Genomic DNA, 25801 nt, shown 5'->3' on the forward strand with positions numbered 1-25801 from the left:
GGCCCTTGGTTGACACATGTCATATGCGTGGTGCATCAGACTCGTCTGAGACCGCGACCTCGACAGAAACACCCTGTGAAGCAAGTTAGATGACTGAAACGATTTGATATAAGAATAACATACAGTCGCACTAGAAACCGTCAGTAAGAATTTTGTCATGTGGTAGATTAGGGAGACTCACAAAGGCGCTTGATGATCCTTCATTGTGAATGAGACAGTATCCGCCGCCGCACTTTTTGCAAAACTTTTGCGTGCGTTCAATACAGTCATTGCACTAGATACCAATTAGCTTCCATCTTCAGTAACAGTAAAGGTTGCGCACATTGATGCCGCATTCCCAGCAGCTTCGCGAAACATGTCTCTTTACATCATCACCACCAAAAGGGTGATAACACGTCTCACACCACCACTTGTTACACGCAACACAGAACCTATCTCTCAAGCAGTCAGCACACCTCGGTACGAACTCCTCATGTCCCGGGCGCGGTGTCGTGGCAGCCTGCACGGATGACGAGAGGATCGGCGGCGGAGCTAGTAGCGGCAGCGAAGAGCAGTGTGTCTTAGCCGTCATGACACCCTCTGGCGCTTTGCCACAGCCCGCGCAGCCACCCACGGAGAACGTAGCGACCGCTGGGCTGCACGGCGAGGAGACGCTGCAGGACCCGAAGGCCGGTGAGTTGGCGTGGCGAGGACCCTGGCAGAGCACTGCGTCGAAGGAGATTAGGCCCTGGCAGGCGACCAGGCACTGCGCCCAGTCGTCCATGTCGCTGGTGCTGTTGAGGACACGGCCCTTTGTAGACCACCAAGCATCGGCAGAGTCCTGGGAATTTTCATCGCAGGGCATGGGGCCGAAGACGTAGACTGCTTTGAGTCGTGGGGTGTTCTCTGGGCGTGAGCTGCGACAGGCGTATGCTAGCGCTGCGCGAAGCTTGCCATGGTTCAGGTTATTGACGCCGCGGATCGAGAGCATGCGCACGCTGTATGACGGATCGTTGATGATCTCATGGCACAGCTCAGCTGTGACGGAGAGTCCGTCGAGGATTAGAGATTGGACATCACGAAGAATATCGCGTTGTCGTAGGGTAGAGAAGATGCCCCTCAAGGGCCCGGCGTAGAAGCTATGGATCCTGTAAGCTAATGGCCGTTTTAAAGTGGTCGCAGCGCAGAGGACAAGGGTATAGTGGATAATGAGCAATGGGTGAACTCACTCATCTTCAGTCAGGTAGTCAGAAAGAGTGACATTATGCCAGACTGCAAGATTGCGCTCTGTTTCTTTATGGGCGTCTTCACAATGCGCTGTCTTGACTCGTGTAAGGTCGATGTGACGAAAGACACCGGGCGTTTCGTGGAGGAGGTAGCGAATATCGCGACAGGTTGCGGCGAGGTTCAAAAGACCTGATACGGGGAGGTAGGGAAGAGTGTGACGAAGGACGAGAGAATTGTATAGAGTGTCAAAGAGGGTCAAGCCCTTTGTTTGGATCTGAGTGATCTCTGCGCGCGTTTGGTGGTGGACGATAACTTGGCTCATGTCAGGCTGGCATGAGTATTACAAAAGATTGGGTATTCAATGATGAAGCAGCCCAACTGGCAAGGAGGGCTAATGGGGGATATAAGGGGGAAAATGATAGAGAAAGAGAGGAGGAGTCATGAGGGTTGGTGGTGAAGGATATATACTGGTAGCTAGCTATATACGGAGTACACATGTTGAGACAAGACATGAGGGATGGGCCGTGTCATGCCAGCGGCCAAAGCGGCAATGATTTACTGGGAACAGATTTGGTCTGGGGGAGATTCAGATACTGTATGCACCGTTTGGGTGGGATGGGGACATGACATGGCCCGGGATAATAGCAAAGATGGGCTGAGATGAGATTGGATTGGCGAGCCAAGTTCAGGTGGCTCGGAGGGTTTGACATGCTGCACGTTTGTGAGTCAAGCTACAAATAACATTACACAAGCTTGTTAGTTGACAAGCTTGGATGATCAAGTGGGGGGACCTTTCTCAACAACACCAAACGAAGATACTCATGAAAAAACGTTCCGGCTGGACCGGATACAGAATAACGGCAGAAGGTGAGGGAGGGGGGATCGGCCCGTGTGAGCAGTCGATGTGGGGATTGGATGCATCTTCCAAGGTGAGAGAGAGAGACGAATCGGTCAGACTGGTGATATCTTGACAAGATGGCATCACCAAAAGGACCAAGGTTGGGGGATCTTATCTCGAGAGGCGCACCATTCAATAGCTGAGCTTTGCGGCGGGAGCTAACTAATGAGCGAGCATGGGTAGGTTCGTGTAGGGGTCCTCTCTCAACTGTGTGCCGTATATCGAAAGAGAGAGCCCCCTTGGACGGGTAAAATGAGCTGTGTCACATTTGGGATGTGAGAGAAGGTGTACAGCTACCCTGATTAACATACCAGGTCTTTTGCAGATCCTACATTTCGGCGTCCGAAATTGCCAAGATAACAAACCTTAGCTAAGTAATGATGAAATGAATATCTTTTCAGGGCAATTAGTTCAAAGAAAGCTTGGAATTGCTAGTGTCAAGCTCTGTATATCTCGTCGGTCCGGGGATGCATTGCCGGGGTTCTCATCATGACCGCGTTGAATTCAGCCATCATGGATGGGTTAGGTTGCGCTGCATTTAGCCAAATTCTGTGGGGGTCAAAACACCAACTCTGTTTCACTCACAGTCGCGGACTTGTAAGAGCGGTGAATCAAAAGGAGAAGAAGAAGAGATGTTTGTTTCGATCGACGCTGTGGCCATACAGATTGCCAAGACGGATCTGCTGTGTGATATTCTCTGTGCCGCGTCTGCTTGAATTACGCGTAGTCTTGTTCAAGCCACGTTGCGACGCTGATGATCACCACTGAACAGCAAACATTACATTACATTGCTGGCTACATACGTGTATAGTGAGGCGAGATGCACGGAAACTTGGATGTTTCGAACAGGGAGAGATGAATAGTCTGTAGTCTAATTTTAACCATGATATTAAGACCTGGGCATTGTCTGTGCTTTGAGTCAACTCATAATACGGATCTGCGAGATCTAATGACAGCTCTGATACCGAATGCGTACGAGATGAACAACTTGTCAAAGCGAAGTGTCGGTGTTTTGTTAGTCCGTCGGAGATCGGGTTTCCGATTATGTAAGGCTCGTTGATGCGTCTGGCTTCTGGACGATGCTGGAAGAACGTCACCGAAATAGCTGACTGAGCATCGCCGCTGAGAGTGTATTTCTCGTGATTCAGTCAGTATAGACGACATTTTGGATTTCAGGCAAAAATAATACTAATTTTAATTGATCTTGTCGTTTCTATCTCTGTTTGTCACTTTATGACTGCGACTTTTCGTGCTTGATCGCCACTACGCAATTGCATCTTATCAAACCCCCACCAAATCATCGTAGACCCTCACATCATAACTTCTACACATTGCAGCCCAATCATGGAAGAGCCTGCACCCCTGCGCTGGTCGAGCGCATTACCCGTGATAAGTCCCTCTGCGATAGCGGCCAAGAATCTCCGCGGCGACAAGATTCTTCTTCCACAATCTGCTCTGGAACAACTCCTAGCCGCCGCGCGATCTCGACCTTCGACGACGACAGCCCGATCAGATCCGTGGTCATATTCCTCGAGCGATGCTGATACTGCACAACAACTACCGAATCCTTTAATATTCCGACTCGTCAATCCGAAGAACAAGAATGCTGTGTTTGCAGGTATCAGGGAGTTTTCGGCGTCCGAGGGAACATTGGGGTTGAGTCCGTGGTTAACGGAGGCTTTGGGCATTCAAGAGGATGAATGTGTTTCGCCGAAAGAGGTGATAGACCTGGAGCAGGACACAGCACAGGAAAGTGAACAAATGGACCTAGACGGCATTCAGATCAAAGTCGAGGCGCGGCAACTTCCTAAGGGCACGTACGTTCGACTCAGACCTTTAGAAGCAGGCTACAACCCCGATGACTGGAAACCACTACTCGAGCGACAATTACGAGAGAATTTTACAACACTAAGCAAAGGTTCAATGCTGGCAGTCAAAGGCGCCCGCGGGGAGGAGTTCAAGTTGCTCGTGGACAAGGTCGCTCCCGAAGGAGACGGCATCTGCGTCGTGGACACGGATCTCGAAGTCGATATCGAAGCCTTGGACGAGGAACAAGCGCGTGAAACATTAAGACGAATCATGTCTGCGCAAAGAGGAACTACGGATGGAAGCTCTACGGGCGGCGAGATTGATATCTGGAAGGCTGTTGAGGGGCAGGTTCTTGAGGGTGAATACGTTGATTACGTGCTTCCCTCGTGGAATAAATCACAACCTCTTGCGATTGAGCTTACTACCGATGAAGATGAAGACGCGCTCGATTTATTTGTTACGCCGAAATCTTCGCGACAACGAGCGCTGCCACGAGAAAGTGTTCATGTTTTTGGGGACTTTTCACCGGCAGTTGATGGGGTCAAGAGGATTGTGATAAGTCCTACGAATGTGGAAATGGAGGGAGCGGAGCAGATCACGATATCGGTGCAAGGATACAAACATCCAGATGCTAAGGAGTCGCCGAAGACATTGCAGTACTCACTACGAGCCAAGGTGGACTTACAAGACGCCAAGGACGGAGCGAACGGGCTTTCCAATGGGGCCAGTGAACAAGAACACTCTCCCGACGAGGAGCAGTGTAGTAACTGTTTACAATTCGTTCCGAAGCGGACGATGGTTCTACACGAAAACTTCTGTCGGAGGAATAACATTGTCTGCCCCAAGTGCAAATCTGTGTTCAAGAAGGGCTCTCCGGAGTGGGAAGCGCATTGGCATTGTGAAAAGGACAGTGCTTCTGGGAATTCGACAGAGAGTAAGGCGAAGCATGACGATATCTTTCACACGGAGCGACAATGTCCACACTGCGAATTTTCGACGAATTCGATGGCTGATTTGGCGAGGCATCAGACGAGCGTGTGTCCCGGGAAGTTGATACTCTGCAGGTTCTGTCATCTCGAGGTTCCTCAAGAAGGCGATCCTTTCAATCCCAGCCCAGAGGTTGTTCTGTCTGGGTTGACGGCTCATGAACTTGCCGATGGCACACGGACAACAGAATGCCACCTCTGCGACAAGATTGTTCGTCTGAAAGACATGGAGACACATCTCAAACACCACGAACTCGACAAAGTATCTCGTCTAAAACCACCAATCTGCCGCAACGCCAACTGCGGAAGAACAATGTTCGGCGTCGGATCAAGAGGCCAAGTCCGCCAAACCGCCTCCACCGACCAAGCCTCCAACTCCATCGGTCTCTGCTCAATCTGCTTCGGCCCCCTATACGTCAGCATGCACGACCCCGAAGGCAAAGCCCTCAAACGCCGCATCGAGCGCTGCTATCTCAGGCAGCTCATGACAGGCTGTGGCAAGTCTCACTGCGCGAATCCATGGTGCAAGACTGGTCGCGCAAACGCAGGTCTTGAGGCGAAACCGTCGAGTGCGAGGGAGGTTCTCCCGCTGGTGAGGCCGCTGCTGGGCGACGTGATGAACATGGATGCGCCGCTGTGGTTCTGCACGGATGAGGGGAGTCAGAGGGGGAGGAAGTTGGCGGAGATGATGGCGGAGGAGGGGGTTTGGGATGTCGAGTGGTGCATTGCTGCGGCGGAGGCTGAGAAGGGGAGTTTGGAGAGGATGAGGGATTGGTTGCAGGCTTGGGCGCCTACGAAGTAAGGCTGTTGTATACTTTGATGATTATGATGATGTGGTGTTGGGGATAGAGATAGACGGGATAGATTACGCTACGACTACAAGCACTTTGACAATATGATAAATATGGATTAGATCGCATGGCTAAGCTTCTGAGATGCCGAATACGGATTTGAAGACGACGTATAGTTACATTCCTATTGCCATCCGGATCATTCGGAGGTCAGACGATGGCCTGATATTCTCACCATGATAACTGTAATCCATGAAATCACAATTACAGAGTAACTGTATGCATAACTCGAAACACTTATCAGTCATGTCAAGTCTCAGTCAAGAAAACATACGTGAAACAGAAAATGCTTGTTTCTTGATTTTTGACATTCTGGGTTCAAGGATCTTCAAATCTAGTGACGGTCCATGACGTTGATGCGCAGATCTCTCGAAACAAACGAAAAAAGAAAAAAAGGAAAAGAAAATACAGAGCACAAGTCCAGGGTAAATTTGGTAGTAACTAAGCTGATGATGCGGGCCTCAATCCGCAAGAGATACATGTGAGGAGATAAGATATCTACTGGTCAGGCATGGAAATATCACCATGTTCAAGGTTTACACCAAACCAAGAGATGGATGGGCTCTGCCAGGATAGCTTACGACGCTTGTAGGGTTGGAAGGTTCTCCAACTTGAGCGAGTGAGTTGTCAGTCTTTGATTCCTCAGTCATCAACCTGCCATCTTTTCAACACCAACAAATCTGTATTTCGTTCTTCCTCTTATTGTACTTCCTCTCTTGGTATTGTCTCTCCTGAATAGCTTCGCGCTACCCCGCGGACTAAGGTACCTTTTTTCTCACCATCCATTTTACCCGCCCGCCTGGCTCGCGGGCTCCAGTATCCGATCTCAGCTAAACCAGGTCCAGACACTTACCTTAGGTTGTGCCCAGCAGAAGTACAGTAAAAGAGCAGGGACCACCAGCTGTTCTAGGCTTTTAGCTTCAGCACCCTTCGGCCGTTGTTACAGGCTGCCTCCTCCCCCCAACCCAACCCTCGGGCGACCTCAATTGATTTGATTCATCAACAACCAACAAACGTCCGTTATCGCTCCACCCTCATCCTTTCAAAAACTCCAACAACTTTTCTTTGATCACGCATCAAAACACCTGAGCTACAGGACAGTATTACTGGTACCCCAGGCTGTCAATACCACCTTCTCCATACACTATCGGCCCAAGCGAGATGCCCTCTGTGGTGACCCCCGTCGTCTGACGCCCGGCCCCTCCCCCATTCTATCGTGTCCCCATCTGCATCAGCTCCAATCCCCATCCCAACCCATCGCGGGACATTCGGTAACTCTTCCTATCGAGACAAGCTTGCTCCTTGCCTTTGTCTCACTCGATATCGCTCAACACGACAAAGCACAGCACAACTCAAACCTCAAACTTCATCTCCTCTACAACTGCTTTCTCTCTCTTTTCCTCACGACCATCGTTGACGACTACACCCCTGCCCTGGTCCACGCCAGATAAGACCAAGCCCAAGTGCGCCATCGCGCCACATAACCCAGCTGCTCTCCTCGCCTTCTCCTTCACATCTTCACCATGGGTAACTCCAACACAAAAGAGTCTCGTCCCGAGGGCGATCCTCGTCAATATGCAGGTCCCGGCGACCCTTCAGTACGCGAGCATTTACAAACCGCCAACTCGAGATCGAACCGACGAATGAGCAGAGCAGAGATAAACATCTTTGGTATCGGTCCCAGTTCCTCCCGCAATCGTGAGCAACCAGATGTTCCCTTTGAGCGTCGCGAAACAAAGCAGGAGCGCGAGGCGAGGAGGTTGGAAAGGGAGCGCGTGGCTCGGGCGAAGGAACGGGAGAGGAGTATGCGCGAAGAGCACGTTGATGGAGGTTATCTGGTGACGTTGGGCACCTACACTGGTACTGAGGACTTTAGCAAGCCTGTCGTGAGGCAGTTACAGGTGCGTTCTTTGTTTCTGTTGTTCTTATCGGTAAGCTGACATCACCCAGATAGAGAGGAAGCTTGCGCCATTCTGGCGAGGCCTCAATGATTGGTCTTCGAGCTGGGCCGAGCATCAACTCGTCGCTGCTGCCCGTGGCCTGCCTATCCCCCCCGCCGATGCGCCTCCCGACCCAGAACTCATCCCGCAGCCTCCTCCCGCAGAGAATCCATCTTCTTCGAGCCAGAACCTCCAGAACTTGACGGTGCCTATGGGACCCAGGACTCTTTCTGCCGCATCGGATCGCAGTGGATCAAACACACCATCCGGTCTCCCTTCGCCGTCGACACCAGGAGTGAGCAAGTCGCCATTTAAGCCTCGAGCCAAAGCTCTTGCTGCTGCACTCAGCGGTGGTTCTCGAAATGCATCGTCGACCGATCTGTCGCCCAAGGAGATTGCTCTCCCTCATGATCCCTTTGTGAACGGCCAACCCATGGAGGTTTTCCTTTACAAAGATGCTGAGGAGTGCCCAATTTGCTTCCTAACTTATCCTCCTTACTTGAACCGCACCAGGTGCTGTGACCAGAATATCTGCAGCGAATGCTTTGTTCAGATCAAGCGCACTGATCCTCACCTTCCTGAGCATCACCCCAACGGTGAAGCCCGGGATCCCAATGAAGGTCTTAACCCGGACGATCCGCCCGAGATGCTTATCTCGGAGCCCTCGGCATGCCCCTACTGCCAACAGCCCGAATTCGGCGTCACATACGATCCTCCTCCCTTCCGCCGGGGTCTTGCGTACTCGGGCGGCCCATCTCATGGCACAGCCATGTCTTCGCAGACTTCACTAAACAGCACACTACAGACCCCACCCATACCCGGCCGTCGACGCGCACATAGTTTGTCTGCGAACGCGCCGAATGTCATCACCACCGATCGCGTGCGTCCCGATTGGGCGGCGAAACTCGCATCAGCGAGGAACCACCAAGCACGAAGAGCTGCAGCAGCAACCGCCCTTCACACAGCTGCATTCCTTATGGGCGGAAATGAACAGAGATCGATTCTTCGCCCGAGTCGATTTGGCCGAAGGAACACTGGAAACAATGATTCAAATGCTAGTCCCAGCCCCAGTGGACATGGTCAAGTAGATGGTGCACAGGACGACGCGAGCGAGGGACCGGAACCTGGAGCTAGAGGATCTTCGAGGAACGGTACAGGACGAAGGAGTCGCATGGACGAACTTGAAGAGATGATGTTTATGGAGGCTGTTCGCCTTTCTCTTGCTTCCGAAGAAGAGCGCAAGCGTAAGGAGGAAAAGGCTATTCGAAAGGAGACTAAGAGACGAGAGAAGGAGGAACGCAAAGCCGCCAAGAAGGGTGGAAATCCATACAGTGGAAGTGCCAGTGGTGCGAGCGCTAGTAGCTTGTCACTCGGGGGACTGGGTCGACGACGAGGCAATAGTACTGCCAGCAATCTCCGTATAGAAGCTACAATGTCTAGGACATCACAAGCGTCGAGCACCCCGGATTCGCCAGCAGAACCCAAAGCTAAGGACGATGGGCCTCCTGGGAAAGGTAAGGGGGTGGATCGAGGCGCAATTGATACCCAGGCTGGACCAACGTCATCGTCGAGTTCTCTGCCACTACCCGCTGGACCTTCGCGTGGAGGATCACATCTTAGGCAGATGAGCAATGCCTCCTCAGTTGGGTCTTCAGTCAACGACAGTCCTGTTGGCACATACACAGGACCCGACTACCTGGGCGCCGACTTGGGTCCTCGGTCTAGTGGACTGAGCCTCGGTGCCTACAGTGACGACGGAGAACGCGACGGCGGAAGCGCTGGATCTGAGCCCATGTTCAACTTTAGCAGTCTCGCCCAAATGGTTGGCGCCGATCTCGAAAATGGCCAGATGCGCCGCGACGAGGAGGGAGAGTCTCACGACACACATGGTCGACCGCTCTCGCAAGTGAAGGAGGATGAGAAGGAGGACGCAGAGGCAGAGCACGTTGAAGGTGTGACAACTGCCAAGACAGAAGTTGTTCCTAGTTCTCTCGCTGCCCCGGCTGTTATGATTACACCAGAAACCCCTGCGCCTGTGGACGAGGCAGAACATGAAGCTAAGCAACTCGGACATCCTGGCTTTACAACGGTGACGGGCCGACCTGCTACAGAACAGAGACACGTTTAGATGGGATTTTTGTCATGGAAGAGACGGATTTTGGGATGCATAGGCTTTTAAACATACGACGGACGGAAGAAGCGTTGTCAGGGAATGTACTTTGTATAAGAGCACCATGTGTAGTAGGGTATACAGTCAGCGGGCATGTAACACCTATGCCACGAGGATTTTCACAATGCTCAATCGCTCGCCTTGGTATCAAATGTTTTATTCTTTACTTCGTGGCCCGTCTATGTCTTGTTGACTTCAACCTTGAACTTCTCCATCCACTCACTAAACTCATCACTCTCCCCCTCCCACCCAAGCTTCAGAACCTCACTAACACCAACCGCACTCTCAAAACAATCCTCCATGAGTGCATCGATCTCTTCCGCATCAAGATCATAGAACGCACCGGCCAAATCCCCGAATTTATGCGGTAATGTCTCGAGAACGCTCGCTGCTGTGTCCAGCTTGGAGGGGATGTCGCCCGTGGTGGTGTCCTTGGGAAGCTTCTTGAAGCGGCGCTTGGAGATGGCTTGGTAGAGAAGGACGATCATTCGGAGACGCTTGAGGGTTGAGTCGAGGCGGGGGCGGATCTTATCGGGGTCGGATTTGGGGATGGCGGAGGAGGAGTTCATGAGGTCGTCGACCATTTCTTGATCCGTGAGCGAGGTGTTGTTCATATCATCGACCAGACCATCAACATCCTCTTCATCATCCTCCTCCTCCTCTCCCCACTCCTTCAACTCCTCCATGACATCCTTCAGCGTATCCCTCCACTCCTCCGCCTTCCTAACATAAAACCCACCAACCCCCAGATCCGCAAGCTTAACAACCTCATCACACGCATCCCAAAGCTTTCCCGTCAAAACCAGACTCCCCTTGCTCCCACTCCTCTCCATAGCAGGTATAACCTTGCCATCATCCGGAACACGCTTCAGCAAACCCCACAGCTCAACGAGGACTTTCTGGCAGCGGTACGCTAGCTCTTTCCGCACGACACTGGTGTAGAGATCGGGAGTGCAGGCTTGCGCGGCAGTGGCGAGGCCGGGGATGGGGCCCTTTATGAGCTCGCGGATCACGGTGCTGATGGCGCTGGGGGTGAAGGGCTCGTTTATTATGAGGAGGGAGATTTTGGTGGAGTGGGCGCGGATGAGGAGGGATGTGTCGCGGGCGAGGGATAGGGCGTTTATGGAGGTTATTTCGGAGGAGGAGGAGGAGGAGGAGGGTGTTGTTGGGGTTTGTGGGTTGCGTTGGATGGTGGTGAGTGTTGATTGGAGTTGTTCGAGGAGGGTTGTGGCTGTTGCTATGAGCGTCGCGAGGGCCTTGCGAGACTCTTCATCGTTGGGCGCCATATTGACTGACTAGAGTCTGAGGAAGCGAATGTGTAGATGGTGATGATGCGTCACAGTTTTGCTGGTGTTGGAGGGGTTTAGTTTAGTTGTTCTTCTTTTTTCTCGTCCCCCACCTTTAGTGCCCTTCCTCCCCCAGGCACGGATTTACTTCCGCGTCTCAGCTCCTCCCGAACATTTACCGCCCAGGGGAGCTTTTACAGTGGAGACCTCCCTCTGGAATGCTCCCCTGTCCCCTAGAGTAAGTTATAGCTGACCTGGCCAACTCCAGTCCAACCTCCAATTCCTCTCCTGGAGCCCATTACACAAAAACCACCAGAAACAATGCAACACCCGAATTCTCTGGCGCTTCTGGGCGCTATCTACGCTTTTACCCTGGCTGCTGCTGGCAGTGTGCCCAGAGGTGTTGGCCCAGAATGTAAGAATGCCTGTGATCATGAAGTGAAGCTTTGGGAAGCTAACAGGTGGTGCTTTTAGTTGCTTCTCACTACCAGGGCGATGAATTCTCTTGCATCACCAACGCAGCGATCAAATTGAGTCTTGACCGAGTCAACGACAACACGTGCGATTGCCCCGATGGCTCAGATGAACCAGGCACCGCTGCCTGCGCCAACCTCGATCCTCTGTCCCCCGAACAACCTCTCGCCGGCTCCATCACAGGCACCACAAACACCACCAACGCCCTGCCCGGTTTCTGGTGCGAGAACAAGGGCCACATTGGGATGTACGTTCCGTTCCTCTACGTCAACGACGGCGTGTGCGACTACGAGCTCTGCTGCGATGGGTCAGAGGAGTACGCTGGCGTAGGCGGTGTCAAGTGCGAGAACAAATGTGCCGAGATCGGAAAGGAATACAGGCGATTGGAGGATGAGAAGAAGAAGGCTTTGCAGAAGGCGGCGATGAAGAGGGGTGCTATGGTCAGCGAGGCTAAGGGTCTGAGACAAAAGGTTGAGAAGAAGGTGGAGGATCTCAAGAAGGAGATTGCGGCGCTGGAGGTCAAGAAGGAGGAACTTGCGCAGAAGCACCGTGACGCTGAGCAGCAAGATAAGGGAAAGGTTGTTCGCGAGGGCCCTGGCACTGGAAAGCTTGGTGTTCTTGTTGGCCTTGCAAGGACACGCGTCAACGAGCTTAGGGATACGCTGGACAAGGTCGTTACTCAGCGTGATGCCCTCAAAGAGCGAGTCGGTGAACTTGAGGAGCTTTTGACAAAGTTCAAGACTGACTATAACCCCAACTTCAACGATGAGGGTGTCAAGGCGGCGATTCGGTCTTTTGAAGATTACTCGGCTCGTCGGGCTGATAGCAAGGAGGAGGTTGTGAACGATGAGGATGTTTTGAGTGTTCTCAAGGAGGATGGGGAGAATGGCGGTGTTAACTGGAGTGAGTTTGAGGAGGACGAGGGAAGCGATACTGATATCCGTAAGTCAACTCTCCCACAAGATGGTATGCTCTTTGCTAACAGATCAGTCTACAACTTTGAGGCATACCTCCCTCCTCCCGTCCGAGCCTTCGTCCACAACTCTCTCGACAACCTCCGCGTCTGGGCCATCACCAACGGCATCCTCGCCGACAACTCATCCCCCGGCAAAGAATCCACCCTCGTCCGCACAGCCCGCGAAGCCGTCGACGCCGCCAAACGTGACCTCTCCGACAAACAGTCCACTCTCGACGTCGAACAAGCCGACCTCGACTTTGACTACGGTCCCGATGATATCTTCCGCGCCCTCAAGGACAAGTGCGTCACCCTCGAGGCAGGCGAGTACACCTACGAGCAATGCTGGCTAGGCAGCACCAAGCAAAAGTCCAAGAAGGGCCATGGCCAGAGCAACATGGGCAATTTCAAGCGCATTGATAGAGAAATGGCGGATGAAGAGGATAGGATCGATGGGAAGAGTCTTGGCAGGGGTGAGAGGATGGTGCTGAGGTATGAGGATGGTCAGCAGTGCTGGAATGGACCGCAGAGGAGAACGGATGTTTGGCTGGGATGTGCGGAGACGGAGGAGTTGTGGAGGGTTAGTGAGAGTGAGAAGTGTGTTTACAGGATGGAGATTGGTACGCCTGCTGCTTGTGACTTTTCGAGATGGGATGTTGGAAGCCAGCCCAAGAAGCCCAGATCTCGCGATGAGCTATAGATAAGGAGCAGACAGAGGAGAGAGTTTAGAATGTTGGGAACATACAATGTTGATTAAGATAGAAATACAACACGACTCGGTTCAATGCTCGTATTATACATGCATGAGAGTATTCTGTAACGTCCAAGCAAGAAGAAAACGTTCCTGATATCAACAACCCCCCAACTCCCGCACCTTGAAGCAAATAACATTCCCCCCCCCTCCATCCCAGCAACTCTCTTCTCTGTAGAATTTTTACCAGAAGCTGCACCATCCTATGTAGTGCTGGCACAGATTCTCCAGCTTCGTAGCCTCCATGATCAACTTGTTGACCTGCGCAATGACATCCAGCTCCTCGTTGTTCTTGAAGTCCCGACCCGTGAGCTTCTGCTGCACGCGGTCCAGCACCTCCACCGCCCTCGCGTTCTGGCTCTCCACCTCTGGTGCCCCGCCGTTGGTCATGGCTTCACCCGCCGCTGCTGAACTGTTTGTGCGAGCGCGTGCGCGTGTCTGGATTGATGGTTCAGGCGCGTTGAGGAGTTCAGAGGGTGCGACGTCGCTGTCGAGGATTGACTGGCGACGTGCGCGGACGCCGCCGGGGACGGGCATGGCTGTGTCGTGGTCCGAGTTGAAGTTGGGGCCTGTAGGGGATGCGGCGTTTGTGAGACGCCATGTAAGGAGAGGATCATGGATAAACTGTGGATGTCAGTCAGTATGAGATGGATCAATCTGAAGAGGGGAGGGGGTTGACTTACCGCTTCGAGAACAGCCATGACGCTCTCTTTGTTGTCTCGCAGAACCCTCATCACGTTCTCGCATGTGATTCTAAAGCTACCCTCAATGTTGCTAACCTCCATAGCATAGGTCAGCATGCGAGTGAGTCGGAAAGGAACCCTCTCCGGGTATTTCTCTCTCTTCATCGCCACCTCGAAACAATCACCGAAATCGATGTGGATGATCTTTCCAGTGACGCGGTCAAGCATCAAGTTGGAAGGATGACGATCGCCCAGTCCCAGAATATATCCCACCATCGACATGACACCGAGAGAACGGGTGTAGTTGGTTCGTCTCTCAAGCCAGGCCTCAGAAGACTTTGACTTGAGCCAGAGAACACGGTACAGGTCCTGTCCCGTGGTGTTGTCGAGCGCATAACCAAACACCTCGACTTTCTGCATCAAGGTGAGGTTATCGTAGTCAGGCGCCATCTGGAGCATGATGCGGTGCTCGATGTTGAGCAGGATCTTGCGACTCTCACGATACTCCCTAATAAGAACGTGCAGGGTGTCGCTGTTGGGAACCCACCCGAGCAGACCGCTATTCTGCGAGAGCGGGATGGCAGGGTAGCGCTGGATGTTGAGGTGGCGCTTGAAGCACTCCGAGTCGTGGGCCAGGAGCGTGTTGCACAGGCCGAACAGCTGCATAACTCGTTCGTCCTGGCGGATATCCTCGTGGCCCTTTAGCAGGAACGCGTACGACTTGCCGTCACTGCCGTTGACGTTGAGCTTTCGTGGACGTTGCTTAGAGTTGATAACACTAAACGTTGTGTCAAAGGACATTATCCTCACGATGGGCTGTCCGCTCTTGTATGTTCCTGGAACTGCCAGATCCAGGTTCTTCGCGTTAAGAAGCTTGGGTGAGCAGTACGTCAACTCCAGGGTGGTCACCTGAGGTAGCTGCCTACTTATTCTGCGGAATACCTGATAATACAGGTCCCACGCCTGGTTCAGGTCGTTGACGTCTTGGCTTGACTCGTACTGTCGGCACCAGTCTTGCGCCTCCTTCAGATCGCGCCCGAAAGCCTGTGCGAAAGAGATCTCACGTAGAGTCTCGGGTCCACGCTCCAGAAGTTCGTGAAGAGGTGCCAGTGTTGCAAACATACCTTCGATGTTGCTATCACCAAAGTACAACCGCGAAGCTTCCTCCAGTCCCTCGTGCCAGAGCTCATGCCATAACACAGCCACGCGAATCAGCTCATGACTAACCGTGTCAGCTTGGGCGACCAAGTTTGCGCTGTGCTGTCTCATGCTATCCATAATTTGAGCGGCAGAACGAGATCTACGCGTGTTCTGCCAGGATTTCATGGCGACAGTGAGAGGATAGACCAGAGCCTGAGGATGAGCTCGTCCGACATCTGCCAGAAGGTTGTGCACCGATTGCTGAACTCGCTTGTTAGGTTGGTTGATACGGGCGATCAGTTGAGGAATGACTTCGAGCCATGTGTCGACGCTGACGTTCGCAAAGCCTTCGGTAACGGCCACATTGACATCTGCACTTCCACCGTGAGTGAACCAGAGTGTCAATAGTCGAAGAGTATCCTGTAGCGAGCTCCCCTGTGAAAGCGCAATGGACTTGAAGAAGCCCTTGACAGCGGGAACGACGTGATCAATCACCATACTGTGATCTGTTCTCGACAAGTGTCCTTCATTTCCGGCTGTAAGTGTCTGCACGATCTCAAAGTTGGCCAGCGCCCAAGCATGCCAGGCCTTGTACCATCGAGGATTGTACTTGGTCGCCTGAGAGTAAGACAGAAGAATATCCTGAACCTGAGTGTACTGCCAATCATCCTTGTTGAGCGCAATCAGCCACTCTCCCTGGCGCAGATAGCACTTGGCCAGGAGGACTGTTTGGTCATACAGCGCCCGTGAGGTATGTGGGCTAATGAGAGTAGGATCCATCGGATTCTGGAATCCGTAGTCGCCAGTGATGTTGACATCGTTACCAGCTTGGGCAGCGAGGTGGGCCCTGGCAACCTCAAGACGATGCGCAGCATCATTGGTGAATTTGCGCAGGCAATACAGTGTCTTTTCCGGAATATTGCCCTTCTTGTTGACGGGCAGCTGCTGTCCAAGTTCCCACTGGTACTTGAGCACTGCATAGATGACCTGTGCGGCTGGTGCAGCTCTGGGGTTGGATGATGGCTGTCGCTGCTCATTCCAATACGGGATTGTTGATATGAGAGGAGCGTCGGTTCCAATGAGTTGCTTGAGCGACTTCTCAGCTAGTCCCATTCGTCCAGACTTGCGGCAAAGGTTGGCAAACTTGATCCACATGTGCATGTTCTCCGTCGGTGCAATCACTATGGCCCGTAGTCTGAGCATGCGCTGCCAAACCTCGACGTTCCTCTGACAACCCTTCAGTCGAGTTTCCCAGGTTCGTCGCATGATGGCCTGCTTCTTCTCGTCACATTGCTTGTAGACGATGAGCTCTTCAAGCTCGGCAAGCATCTGTACTCGAACGACGACCTGGTATGCTCGGTTGTACGACTCACTAACCAACGCACTCAACTCGGTATCCAGGCCTTCGCGAGCTTGCTGAACGCATGCAATCGCCTCGCGGAATTGGTTGCGATGGAGTGCCAGGATGGCACCAAAGAACGATCGATCGGGCGAGTATCTCTTCAGCGATGAAAGATAGTTGTCCATGGAATCCCACTTGTTCAGACCCCATGCAGCAGCCGTGGCAAGAGGAGCAATCATTCTCTGAACCTCAGGCGTAGAGTTGGCCCAAGTGCTGCCAGTCAATGAAGCCAAAGCCTCCCACTCTCCCAAAGCATGCAAACAACGCATCTTACCCATAACAATGTCCACGGGAATCGCCTGATCCTCGGGCACCTCCTCCTCGCGCTTTTCATAAAACGCCAGCGCCTCTTCCCAACGCTCCAGCTTCTCGAACCAAGTCTCCCGCAGTTGTATGCCTTCCTTATACAGCTGAGCTTTGCGGAGAATACCGATAGCAGCATCGGACTGTTGGAGCTGATTGTTGATAACGATCAGGGCCTCGACTGCGCCGCTGCTCTGGTCTTGCAGGAACTCGAGTTCCTTGTAGTGTAAGGCCTTTGCGTACGCGTGACAGCGAGCTGCCTCCCTACCGAGAACTCGAATGTCGATCGGCAAAGCCTTGTCGTCATGCTCCATAAACTCGGCGAGGTTGAGTAGGAGGCCAAGCAGATCAGGTGGCACGTTCTCGGATTTTATAGCGCTCTCGATGTTTTGGATGAGTTCGTCTTGGAACTGTTCATAAAGCTCACTCCAGCAAGATACGAACGCTGAGTTAAAGAGCTCTCGAGCCAGAGGTAGATACACGCTGGCGAGGCTGGCGCAAGCTCGGAGAGCATGGTTCGGTGATTCGGTGAGCAATGTTGTACTGAAGCGTCGCAGCCACTCTTGCCAATCCTCCTTTGTGGATTTGCCCTTAGTGTCCCAAGCAGCCTTCAAATGAATAGCATTCATCTCCAGCTTCTTGGTGCCTTGATCCGCAAAAGGAGTCTCGTCTGCGCCATCGGCAAAGCCAGCTGCGGAGCTCAAGTCCTGTGGCAACACCTCTCCCTTCTGAAGTTTACTCACAAGTAGCTCGTAATTGGAGTGCTGGATCTGGTGCTGATTGATGGTCTTATTGACAGTACCCATAAAGTGTAGATAGTCTTTGCCCAGCTGTTGGATGAGCGCACAGAGCGTATCTAGAGCAGCGGTACGGAGGACAGGCTCACCCATGTCCAAGACGCGTGTGAGAGGGTGGATGATCTTCGCAGCAAAGTCGTTAAGGTTCACTTGGCGAGAGATCTTGCCGATCGTATCGATGGCCTGCTTTCTGATGAATGTAGGCTGTCCCTGCTTCTCGAATGTCCTGACAATGACGGGAATGATGAGATGCATGTACTCCTCAGCACTTGCGCCAAACACCAAGAAGGCGTGCATCACCCTCTCTGACGGTGTGCGCTTGGCAGAAGTATCCTTGTCGAGAACACCAAGCATCAGTGGTAGTAGCCCAGCCAGGTAAATCTTGAATTCGCCCTCAAGCGACCTCGAAATGGCCTCAACCAGGGACAAAATCGTAGTCTGTAGTGAAGGTGAGGTATGCCAGTATTCCTGCAGGATCTCGACAATCGACGGTAGGTAATTTCGTATGTGTTGTCGCACGATGCTGACGAGGGTGGCCAGTTGATTGAAGTAAGACTCGAGTCTCGTAGAGGTCGCCGATCGTATCACCTGGAGGAATGCGGGTATGATTCTATCAAGGAAGGACACACACTCTAAGCCAAGGGTGCGGAAGATGTTCATGATGGCTTCAATGACGGCGGCGTGGTGCTGGACTAACGAAGAGTCCTTCAGGATCTGGAGAAGAGCATTAATCACAACAGTCGGGAAGTACTCTTTGTTAGAGGGCGTCAATCCGGTCATCATGAGAGAAATGTCTGTTAGTTGGTTGGCCTCGCCACGTCGGGAATCGGGGGTTCGTTCCTCGGCCTGATCTGGTGTCAATAGTTGCGTTAATTTTCGCCATTTCGCCAGATTTACCTGGTGTTTGTAAGGATCCAGAGCGCCAAGAATACCCATCAGTTTAATTGTCTCCTGTCGCAGGGGTACTTGTTGTCCTTCGGTTCGGATGATGCTCTGCAAAATCTCGAGCAGTTGTGGGTATTCGATGTAAGGTTGAATGACGTATCCCGAATTGCTCGCAAGCTGTCCCAGAGCATGGAGAGCGGCACCTCGTCTTGCGTTGGAGCTCTGATCTTGTAGCGCATCGAGAATGATTGGCATCAGTCGGTCCTTGTACGACATCATATCCTCACCGCCCACGGTCGCAAGCTCACCAATGGCCTTGAGAATGGTAGCAGCAACAGAGGGGTTGCTGTCCTTGGCTTTGGGAAGAAGCACTGAAATCATGGGCTCGACATAAGGCTTGATGATAGATTGCGCGTTTTGAACCAAGAGGCTCAACAGCTTTGCGCTCTCCTCCTTGTTCCTGGCGACATCGGAAAATTCGAGCTCAGTAAGCATCTGGATGAGAGTCTTTCGTAGTGAAGGAATAACATATGCTGGGTTGTATCTGGCCAAACGGCCGATAATAGAGATGGCGACCTCTCTAATCGAGAAGACCTCGTCGTTGAGCGCAAAGAACAGGATACGAATGTTCTCAGCCTTGGCCAAGTGTCTGTCAAATCGTTCGTCGAGAGCCGCCAGAACTGTCCGCCTGATATTCGGTTCAGGGTCTGAGACTCCGACTGTGAGGAGTTTCTCAATCACATCACCCACAACCTGAAGCGCATGGTAACTCGTCTGGTTGACAATTGGATCGCGAACGTATAATTGGCAGCATGTCAAGGCCGCTGCCTCACGGATTTCTGGATCCTCGTCTTCAACGTACTTGATCGCGACGTCTCGGACAAACTCGTTCAGAACATGTCCCGAAAAGTCGAAGCTACCGAGGGTGTTGAGCGCCAACTTGACCTCAGCCCTTCGGTGCTCGTAAGCGTGGGGGTCTTTTGCGTCTTTGGGAATAATCGGGACTGAGCTAAGAGTATTCGGCTGTGGAGCGCCAAGCGGTTTAAACGGTTCACCGCAGAGAACTACGCTGAGCATATCAAGTAGTCTCTCCTGGATGGTCGGCTTGACGGGAGGGATGTAGAAGGCCATATCGACAAGAGCCTGTGTCAATTTGGGAGTGAGATCGCACGCAAAGATAGGATCCAAGAGTGCCTCCATGTACTTGCTGAGAGTCTGACCAACAGCAACGGCAAGACGACTGATGCAGTCAAAGACAGGGTCGACTGAACCTCTCTTGCGGGACTGGAGGCTGAGACCTTCGCGCACGTAGATCAAGACTCCATCGAGGTACGGAGCAATAGCGCTTTTCACCGAATTGGCGATGTTACCAATGGCCAGGAAAGCATCGTTACGCTCCTTGTCCTTCTTCAGCATACCGGACAGGTATACCATGAACTTATGCAGCCAAGCGTGCGCAAAGTCAGCTGGCGAGTAGCTGGCGAGGTCCGGGATCAAAAGAACCACAGTCTTTCGAATAGTCGGGTCTCTATGGTCCTTGTGTTTGAAAACGATTTCGCATGCTTCCTGATAATGCTCCTGCATGTACATAGCTCCCTGCTCAAGCAATTCCTTCAACACAAGTAACGAGCCATGAATCGACTCGACAGTGTTCACCTTAAGGCCGGATCTCGCCTCGTTGTAGATCTTGTCCATCCATACTTGTTTCATTTCCTGATCTCGTTCGCGAAGGATACGGAAGCAGGCGCTAACTGTCTCCGCCGACGTCGCCCGAATAAGCTGTCGAGGGTCTCGTAATCCTATCCAGACCCAGTCGAAGATTGTCGGGATGTACTGATACATCAGTGTCGGGGCACTACGGGCCAGTTCGCGGAGGACGAGTACAGCGCTATATCTTCGTTCCTCGATGCGGTCGTTCTGTAGCCACTCGAGAGCGGTATTAACCTCTGAGTCCACCACTTCTGATATCATCGCGCCGCCGGGGCGACATAATTTTCCGAGCGCGATCGCTGCTGGTTGCATAGGGTTGATGTCCTTGCCTCGAAGAATGGTCTTGAGATTCTGTGTGAAACGCGTGTATTTGACACCGACGTCGACGCCCTCGAAATCGATGAGCGCATCGAGGGCATAGATGCCTCCGAGTCGCTCGGACGAGTCGTTGCCATGTGTAATGAGCTGTGTGACCCTGTTGTTGACTGAGTTGTAGAAAACCTGGAATTGCTCGGGGCTTAGGTCTCGATGGCAAACAGCTACAAGCTCGCGAAGCTGCACGGCGGATCGTTTTCGCAAATCATCGCTCGTTCTGTGGGAATATTAGACCCCTTTGCCTTACTAACCGTCACATGGTGAAACCGACCTTGATTTTAGAGCGCGGGAGATGTTGTCCAGCCTGTCCAGGGCGACCTGCTGCGCTTGCGCCATGATGCCGTCGCGGCGCTGGTGTGGGAGCGATCAACGTCGCATGTACTTGACTATCGAGCGCTCGATCGCAGTCGGGCGGTTTCGTAGATGAGCGTACGAGGTGGAGGGGGAGATCGTAATTAAGCTTCGAGCGAGGCAGCGCGTGCACGTGTTGCTTGTTGTGAAGGCGGCCGAGACGTTTCCAAAATACAAATATTGAGAGGAGACGCTCAGTTCAGTTGAGCGCCTTCGAGGGTAGCGACCGGGGTGGTATAAGATAGGTGCATAGCACCAGAGAGGTTGGAGTTGGAGGTTGATGAGCTTGGGTTGGGCGGAGGTCATTAGATGGATCAAGTTTGGAAATGGCGGGCCAGCGGTGGAGCGCTAGCGAGGTGTCATTACAGTGCGAAGACTGATCAGTGATATTCAAACAGCTTCTCTATGAAGAAGTTTTAAAGGGAAAACTATTTTAAAACAAGCAAAACGACTCAGAGGTATGAGGATATATGATTGAATATCTGTAACTGAGCTTTATTAGTGATTGTATGAAGACAAGCGCTGAACTCATAGTTGCAAATCGTACCGTACGACCCACGTTCACACTGTCCCGCTACTTCAAGCTTGGATCGTTCTTATCCTTATCCTTATCGATAAGTGCCATCTCGACTCAGTCTTCCAGAACTCTCAACTCATTCATCCACATACACCTCTCCCACGCCCATTTCTCTTTCTCGTGCAGTCAATTCTTGCCAGTGCGGATCCCGAATCACTGCGCCGATATCACCTCCCGGACCCATCAATTTCCACGATTACACGGCACCCTCAACTCGCTAATCATGGGTAACGATGGCGGGTCCATCCCCAAGCGTCGCGAACTTGTCAAGAATGCCGCGCGCGCTCCCACAACATCCGAACTGAAAGCCACAGCCCTGGAATCACTCTCTCACGCCTGGGCCCACTGCGCTCTCAGCGGTGAATTCCTCGACGTCGATACACTTGTCTCCGACTGGCGCGGCCGACTGTACAATTACGAAGCGATCATCAAAGGTCTTATGCCCTCCGATGACCCAGTCGACGTCACCCCCGCGAGCCTGGGTATCAAGTCACTACGAGATGTGGCGAAGCTGAAGGTTTCCAAGAACGGCGACAAGTGGGTGTGCCCCATCTCCATGAAGGAGCTTGGCCCTGCTGTCAGGTCTGTCTACCTGGTACCCTGCGGACACGTCTTTGCCGATGTCGCTATGAAAGAGATCCAAGAAAAGGCGTGTCCAGAGTGCGGTGCCGAGTTTGAGCAAGACAACATCATTCCACTTCTTACAAACTCCGAGGCGGATATCGAACGATTGGAGAAGAGAATCGAGAACCTCAAGAGCCAAGGGCTTACACATACCCTCAAGAAGGACAAGTCGGAAAAGAAGAAGAAGCGCAAGGGCGAGGATGTGGAGAAGGAGGACAAGGCTGCAAAGGATAAGAAGTCAGATGATGCCAGGATCAGTGGTATTAACAACGAATTTGCAGCATCGTTAACAGCAAAGGTATTGGCTGAGCAGGATGAGAGGAATAAGAGAAGAAAGTTGGTGGCAGAGTCGGCGAGACGGGAGACTGCCAGAGGTTGAGAAGAGGATTACAGCACATAATGATACCCAAAATTGATGAAAATTTGCATTCACAAACGAATCGATGTGAATTTGAGTGCACTCGCCTGAGATCCGTTATTCCACGTCGGTTTCGTCTCTCGCCAACCAGATTTACTCCGTCTTGAGTGTGAAGTACTACAAGCATTGTAGACTGTTTCTTACAATGCAGGGGCAAGTGGACCGTTAACAGTGGGATACGAGTTCAAATAAACATTAGTGATCATGATTTGAGTAGCAGGGGTTTTTTAATGCTCTCGTGAATTTGAGGTGCAAATTTCCGTATTGACTGTTCATCTAGGGTAGCTCCCTCAAACCACATGAAGTTTGACCATACACGAAAGGATATTTTCAACAAGAAAGGAACTGACCTGACGAAATACAGAATGGATGTTCTATTACTAGGTGTATGACTGGGTAATTAGTCATGAAGAACACAACCAAAATGTACGGCGAAGTCGGAATGATGCACTGTGTAGAGAGGTCGAACTCTAAGAAATTCATCGTTTAGAACATGAAACAACGCAGTCTATAAACAAACAAAACATGGGTATATAATGCGTGACAGCATATTCATCAACTTCCAATGAACCATACCACTCGTCAAATACTTCAACATCTCAAAAATTCCCTCGTAACCTTCCACGACGTCTCGCCCGGGTCAGGGTCCCTAAAGAACGTAACCCAAATGCCACCATCATCCGCCGGTCCAATAAGCGCATTCTTAATCCTTCTACTCTCCGAAACATCATACGGCGACTCAAGATTCGTTGATTTGAGCGCCGCAGAATCCAAGTGCTGAATACCCTCGAGCGCTGCTGATATTGGCGACACAGGCTCAGGCGTAGGAGTAGGAGATGAGCGACTGGACGCCAAACTGCACGGTGAGCCGGAGAGGATTTCCTCGGGTGTTGGATCGCTGAACGATGGGGGCGGGGCAGGTAAACTTGGAGGTTTTGAGATATCGACTTTGATCTTCTTGGGATCACAAGTAAAGAGGTCGAATGCAGCGTTCGCTTCAGCGGATACTTCGCTCAAACCGCTGGGGCTAGGAGCGATGAAGGGATCCATTGTAAAGTCCAGATCGAGAGGGTAGTCGAACTCTGACTCCTCAATCTCGATGCTTCGCGCTGCGATGACAGCTGTTTCGCGTGCATGCCACAGATTCTCTCTGCGATTGCGCATCTGGTTCCGCGTCAAGAGCTTGAGGGCTGCGCGTCTCAGGAGCGGATGACGACATTTTATAGCTGTCCAGTACACAGGCGGGATGACCTCTGTCTCAAAACTAAACGGCTCGAGTTTTGCGTTGGAGGGGACGGAGCTGATGATAGATGATGCGAGAGTGATGATGTTTGCAAAGTTGGGTATGAACTGATCGAGCTTTGTCTCGCCTGTGTCGAGGGCAGTGGAGACCCAGATGAGAGTTGACTGGTGATAAATGCGGAGGACGTTGAGTGAGTTTTCGAGAGAAGGAGACTGAGGACTCATTGACGTGGTGACGGTGAAGGCGGCATGCCAGCGACTCAATTGGGAGAGAAGACGCTGCTGCTCATTCTGAAGCTTTCGGATCTCTTCTGGCTCGGCATTTGGATTGTAGATCGGAGCTCGAGCGCTTGTACTGAACTGTAGTGCGTCATCTAGAAGAAGATAGAGCGCATATCGAGCTTCTTCAATGGTGGCGAACACCGCAGGCATGTCGCTCCAGCTGCGTAGATGCGCAGGAATAGGCGCTGGCCGACTGCCAAAGAGAAAGCTAGAGAGACTGAGTCGCGCATAGACAGGCACAAGAGAATGCTTAATCATCTCCATAGCCGGTGATCTCCCATCACCAAGCGTAGAAAGAATATGCCGTCCCTGACAAATATGCATCTGCGCCGCTGTATCGCGATCAATCAAGAACTCAACACAAATAAACAAGACACAAACAAGCAGCGGCACAACAGACGGCTCACTCCTCTGCCCCCAATTCCTCAGCGACGTGATCGCATTTCCATACTCCTTAAACGCAAACCTCGTATCAATCTCTCTCAGACTCCTGCTCTTGATCTGGACAGCCTCATGTAGACTGCTAATAGCGAGAATGGCGTGCCGAACAGCTGGTTCGGTGGAGCTCATTTTGAGGACCACGCCGCCCCAGAAACTAGCATCGATGGGACCAGAGAGGACTTTTGCAGTGCGTAGGCGGTAGTGATCGAAGGCGCGTACTTCTTGGGGGGAGTCGAAACCTGGTGCTGGGGAGAGTGATGTAGGTTCTGGAGAGGAGTTGGGGGAGGGACGGTAGCCGTCGCATTGACGGCCTGTTTTGATGCATCGTAGACAATAAGGCTTGCCTTCTGCATGATGTTAGAAGAAGATTGGATAGATAAAAGCGTTTGTTTACCATCACATTTCACTTTGCGAATTCTGCAGAATTGTTAGTGAATGATACGCGTGAGCGACTGAGTTACGAACTTGCAGGTGATGCAGCCAGTGCGGACCTTCTTACTACCCTTACGGCCCGAAGCCTTGGGCGGTGATTGCGACGGAACTGAATACATGAGGACCACTAGTAACGTAATTCTGTCTTAGGGCTGATGTTCAGCTTCAGTTGTTGAGAGAGTCCGAGATCGAGAGTCCGAGCCCAAGAAATGAAAGGAGCTTGGTGGGTGAACGTGGTGCCTTTATTTGCTTGGGTTCCCGCTGTAATTGTAGGGGCCTAGGCTGAATCCTTCTCCCCCGCATTGTGGATGATCTTTGCTTGATCTTGACGCTGTGCTTACAGAGCCCCTCGGCAGTGTATGGAGCTTATTTGCTAGACAGGCGCTGGGATCGGGGGGTTCTAAATAGATTGGGGCGCAGTAGCTATGAGGATGAGGCAAAGTTGATTAAGGGTATAGCCGGATAGCTATGACGATACTGTAGTGATTTATGATGGAGCTTTGCTGTTCCATTTATTGACACGGATAATAAATTGCTACATTGCTTCTGGTGGTAGGTGTTATGATAGTCAGCAAGATGGCGGTAATTACAGAGGGCTGCCGGCAATGATAAGACGGGGATAGATTGGATGTCAGACCATTTACTTTCGTACCAAGAAGAGTCAATACGCATAAAATTAAACTTGGAATGAAACCGTTGAAACAAGGAATTGAAAAAAGAAACAAAACCCAACGGCTGTCAATATCCACGATAATCACTCCCCTCAGATCACCCCCCAGCGCCTCAGCCTTACAGCAGACCCCACCATAGCTC

At 52.0% G+C, this 25801-nt stretch overlaps 8 protein-coding genes across 8 annotated transcripts; 4 read left to right on the top strand and 4 right to left on the bottom strand.

The window, feature by feature from the left end:
• Positions 1-19: 19 nt before the first annotated feature.
• FSUBG_9176 (uncharacterized protein) lies at positions 20-1528 on the bottom strand (the record flags this gene model as incomplete). The annotated part of the gene is made up of 5 exons (XM_036687660.1): positions 20-73; positions 124-130; positions 182-274; positions 456-1118; positions 1209-1528. The coding sequence occupies 5 exons, from the start codon at positions 1526-1528 to the stop codon at positions 20-22; spliced, it is 1137 nt and encodes a 378-aa protein (XP_036535318.1).
• Positions 1529-3448: 1920 nt separating this feature from the next.
• FSUBG_9177 (PRLI-interacting factor K) lies at positions 3449-5701 on the top strand (the record flags this gene model as incomplete). The annotated part of the gene is made up of 1 exon (XM_036687661.1): positions 3449-5701. The coding sequence occupies one exon, from the start codon at positions 3449-3451 to the stop codon at positions 5699-5701; it is 2253 nt and encodes a 750-aa protein (XP_036535319.1).
• Positions 5702-7273: 1572 nt separating this feature from the next.
• Positions 7274-9818, top strand: FSUBG_9178 (regulator Sip5; the record flags this gene model as incomplete). The annotated part of the gene is made up of 2 exons (XM_036687662.1): positions 7274-7651; positions 7701-9818. 2 exons carry the CDS (start codon positions 7274-7276, stop codon positions 9816-9818), a joined length of 2496 nt encoding a protein of 831 aa, XP_036535320.1.
• A 221-nt stretch (positions 9819-10039) lies between these two features.
• FSUBG_9179 (uncharacterized protein) lies at positions 10040-11146 on the bottom strand (the record flags this gene model as incomplete). The annotated part of the gene is made up of 1 exon (XM_036687663.1): positions 10040-11146. The coding sequence occupies one exon, from the start codon at positions 11144-11146 to the stop codon at positions 10040-10042; it is 1107 nt and encodes a 368-aa protein (XP_036535321.1).
• A 321-nt stretch (positions 11147-11467) lies between these two features.
• Positions 11468-13275, top strand: FSUBG_9180 (kinase C substrate 80K-H; the record flags this gene model as incomplete). The annotated part of the gene is made up of 2 exons (XM_036687665.1): positions 11468-11561; positions 11621-13275. The coding sequence occupies 2 exons, from the start codon at positions 11468-11470 to the stop codon at positions 13273-13275; spliced, it is 1749 nt and encodes a 582-aa protein (XP_036535322.1).
• Positions 13276-13509: 234 nt separating this feature from the next.
• FSUBG_9181 (FKBP12-rapamycin complex-associated protein) lies at positions 13510-20957 on the bottom strand (the record flags this gene model as incomplete). Its single annotated transcript, XM_036687666.1, has 3 exons — positions 13510-13950; positions 14010-20838; positions 20893-20957. The coding sequence occupies 3 exons, from the start codon at positions 20955-20957 to the stop codon at positions 13510-13512; spliced, it is 7335 nt and encodes a 2444-aa protein (XP_036535323.1).
• Positions 20958-21772: 815 nt separating this feature from the next.
• Positions 21773-22552, top strand: FSUBG_9182 (uncharacterized protein; the record flags this gene model as incomplete). The annotated part of the gene is made up of 1 exon (XM_036687667.1): positions 21773-22552. One exon carries the CDS (start codon positions 21773-21775, stop codon positions 22550-22552), a length of 780 nt encoding a protein of 259 aa, XP_036535324.1.
• A 630-nt stretch (positions 22553-23182) lies between these two features.
• On the bottom strand, positions 23183-25107 carry FSUBG_9183 (transcriptional regulatory moc3; the record flags this gene model as incomplete). The annotated part of the gene is made up of 3 exons (XM_036687668.1): positions 23183-24903; positions 24951-24973; positions 25022-25107. 3 exons carry the CDS (start codon positions 25105-25107, stop codon positions 23183-23185), a joined length of 1830 nt encoding a protein of 609 aa, XP_036535325.1.
• Positions 25108-25801: the final 694 nt, after the last annotated feature.

This window comes from Fusarium subglutinans (assembly GCF_013396075.1).
Source record: "Fusarium subglutinans strain NRRL 66333 chromosome Unknown NRRL66333_c0000137, whole genome shotgun sequence".
Classification (NCBI taxonomy): Eukaryota; Fungi; Ascomycota; class Sordariomycetes; order Hypocreales; family Nectriaceae; genus Fusarium; species Fusarium subglutinans.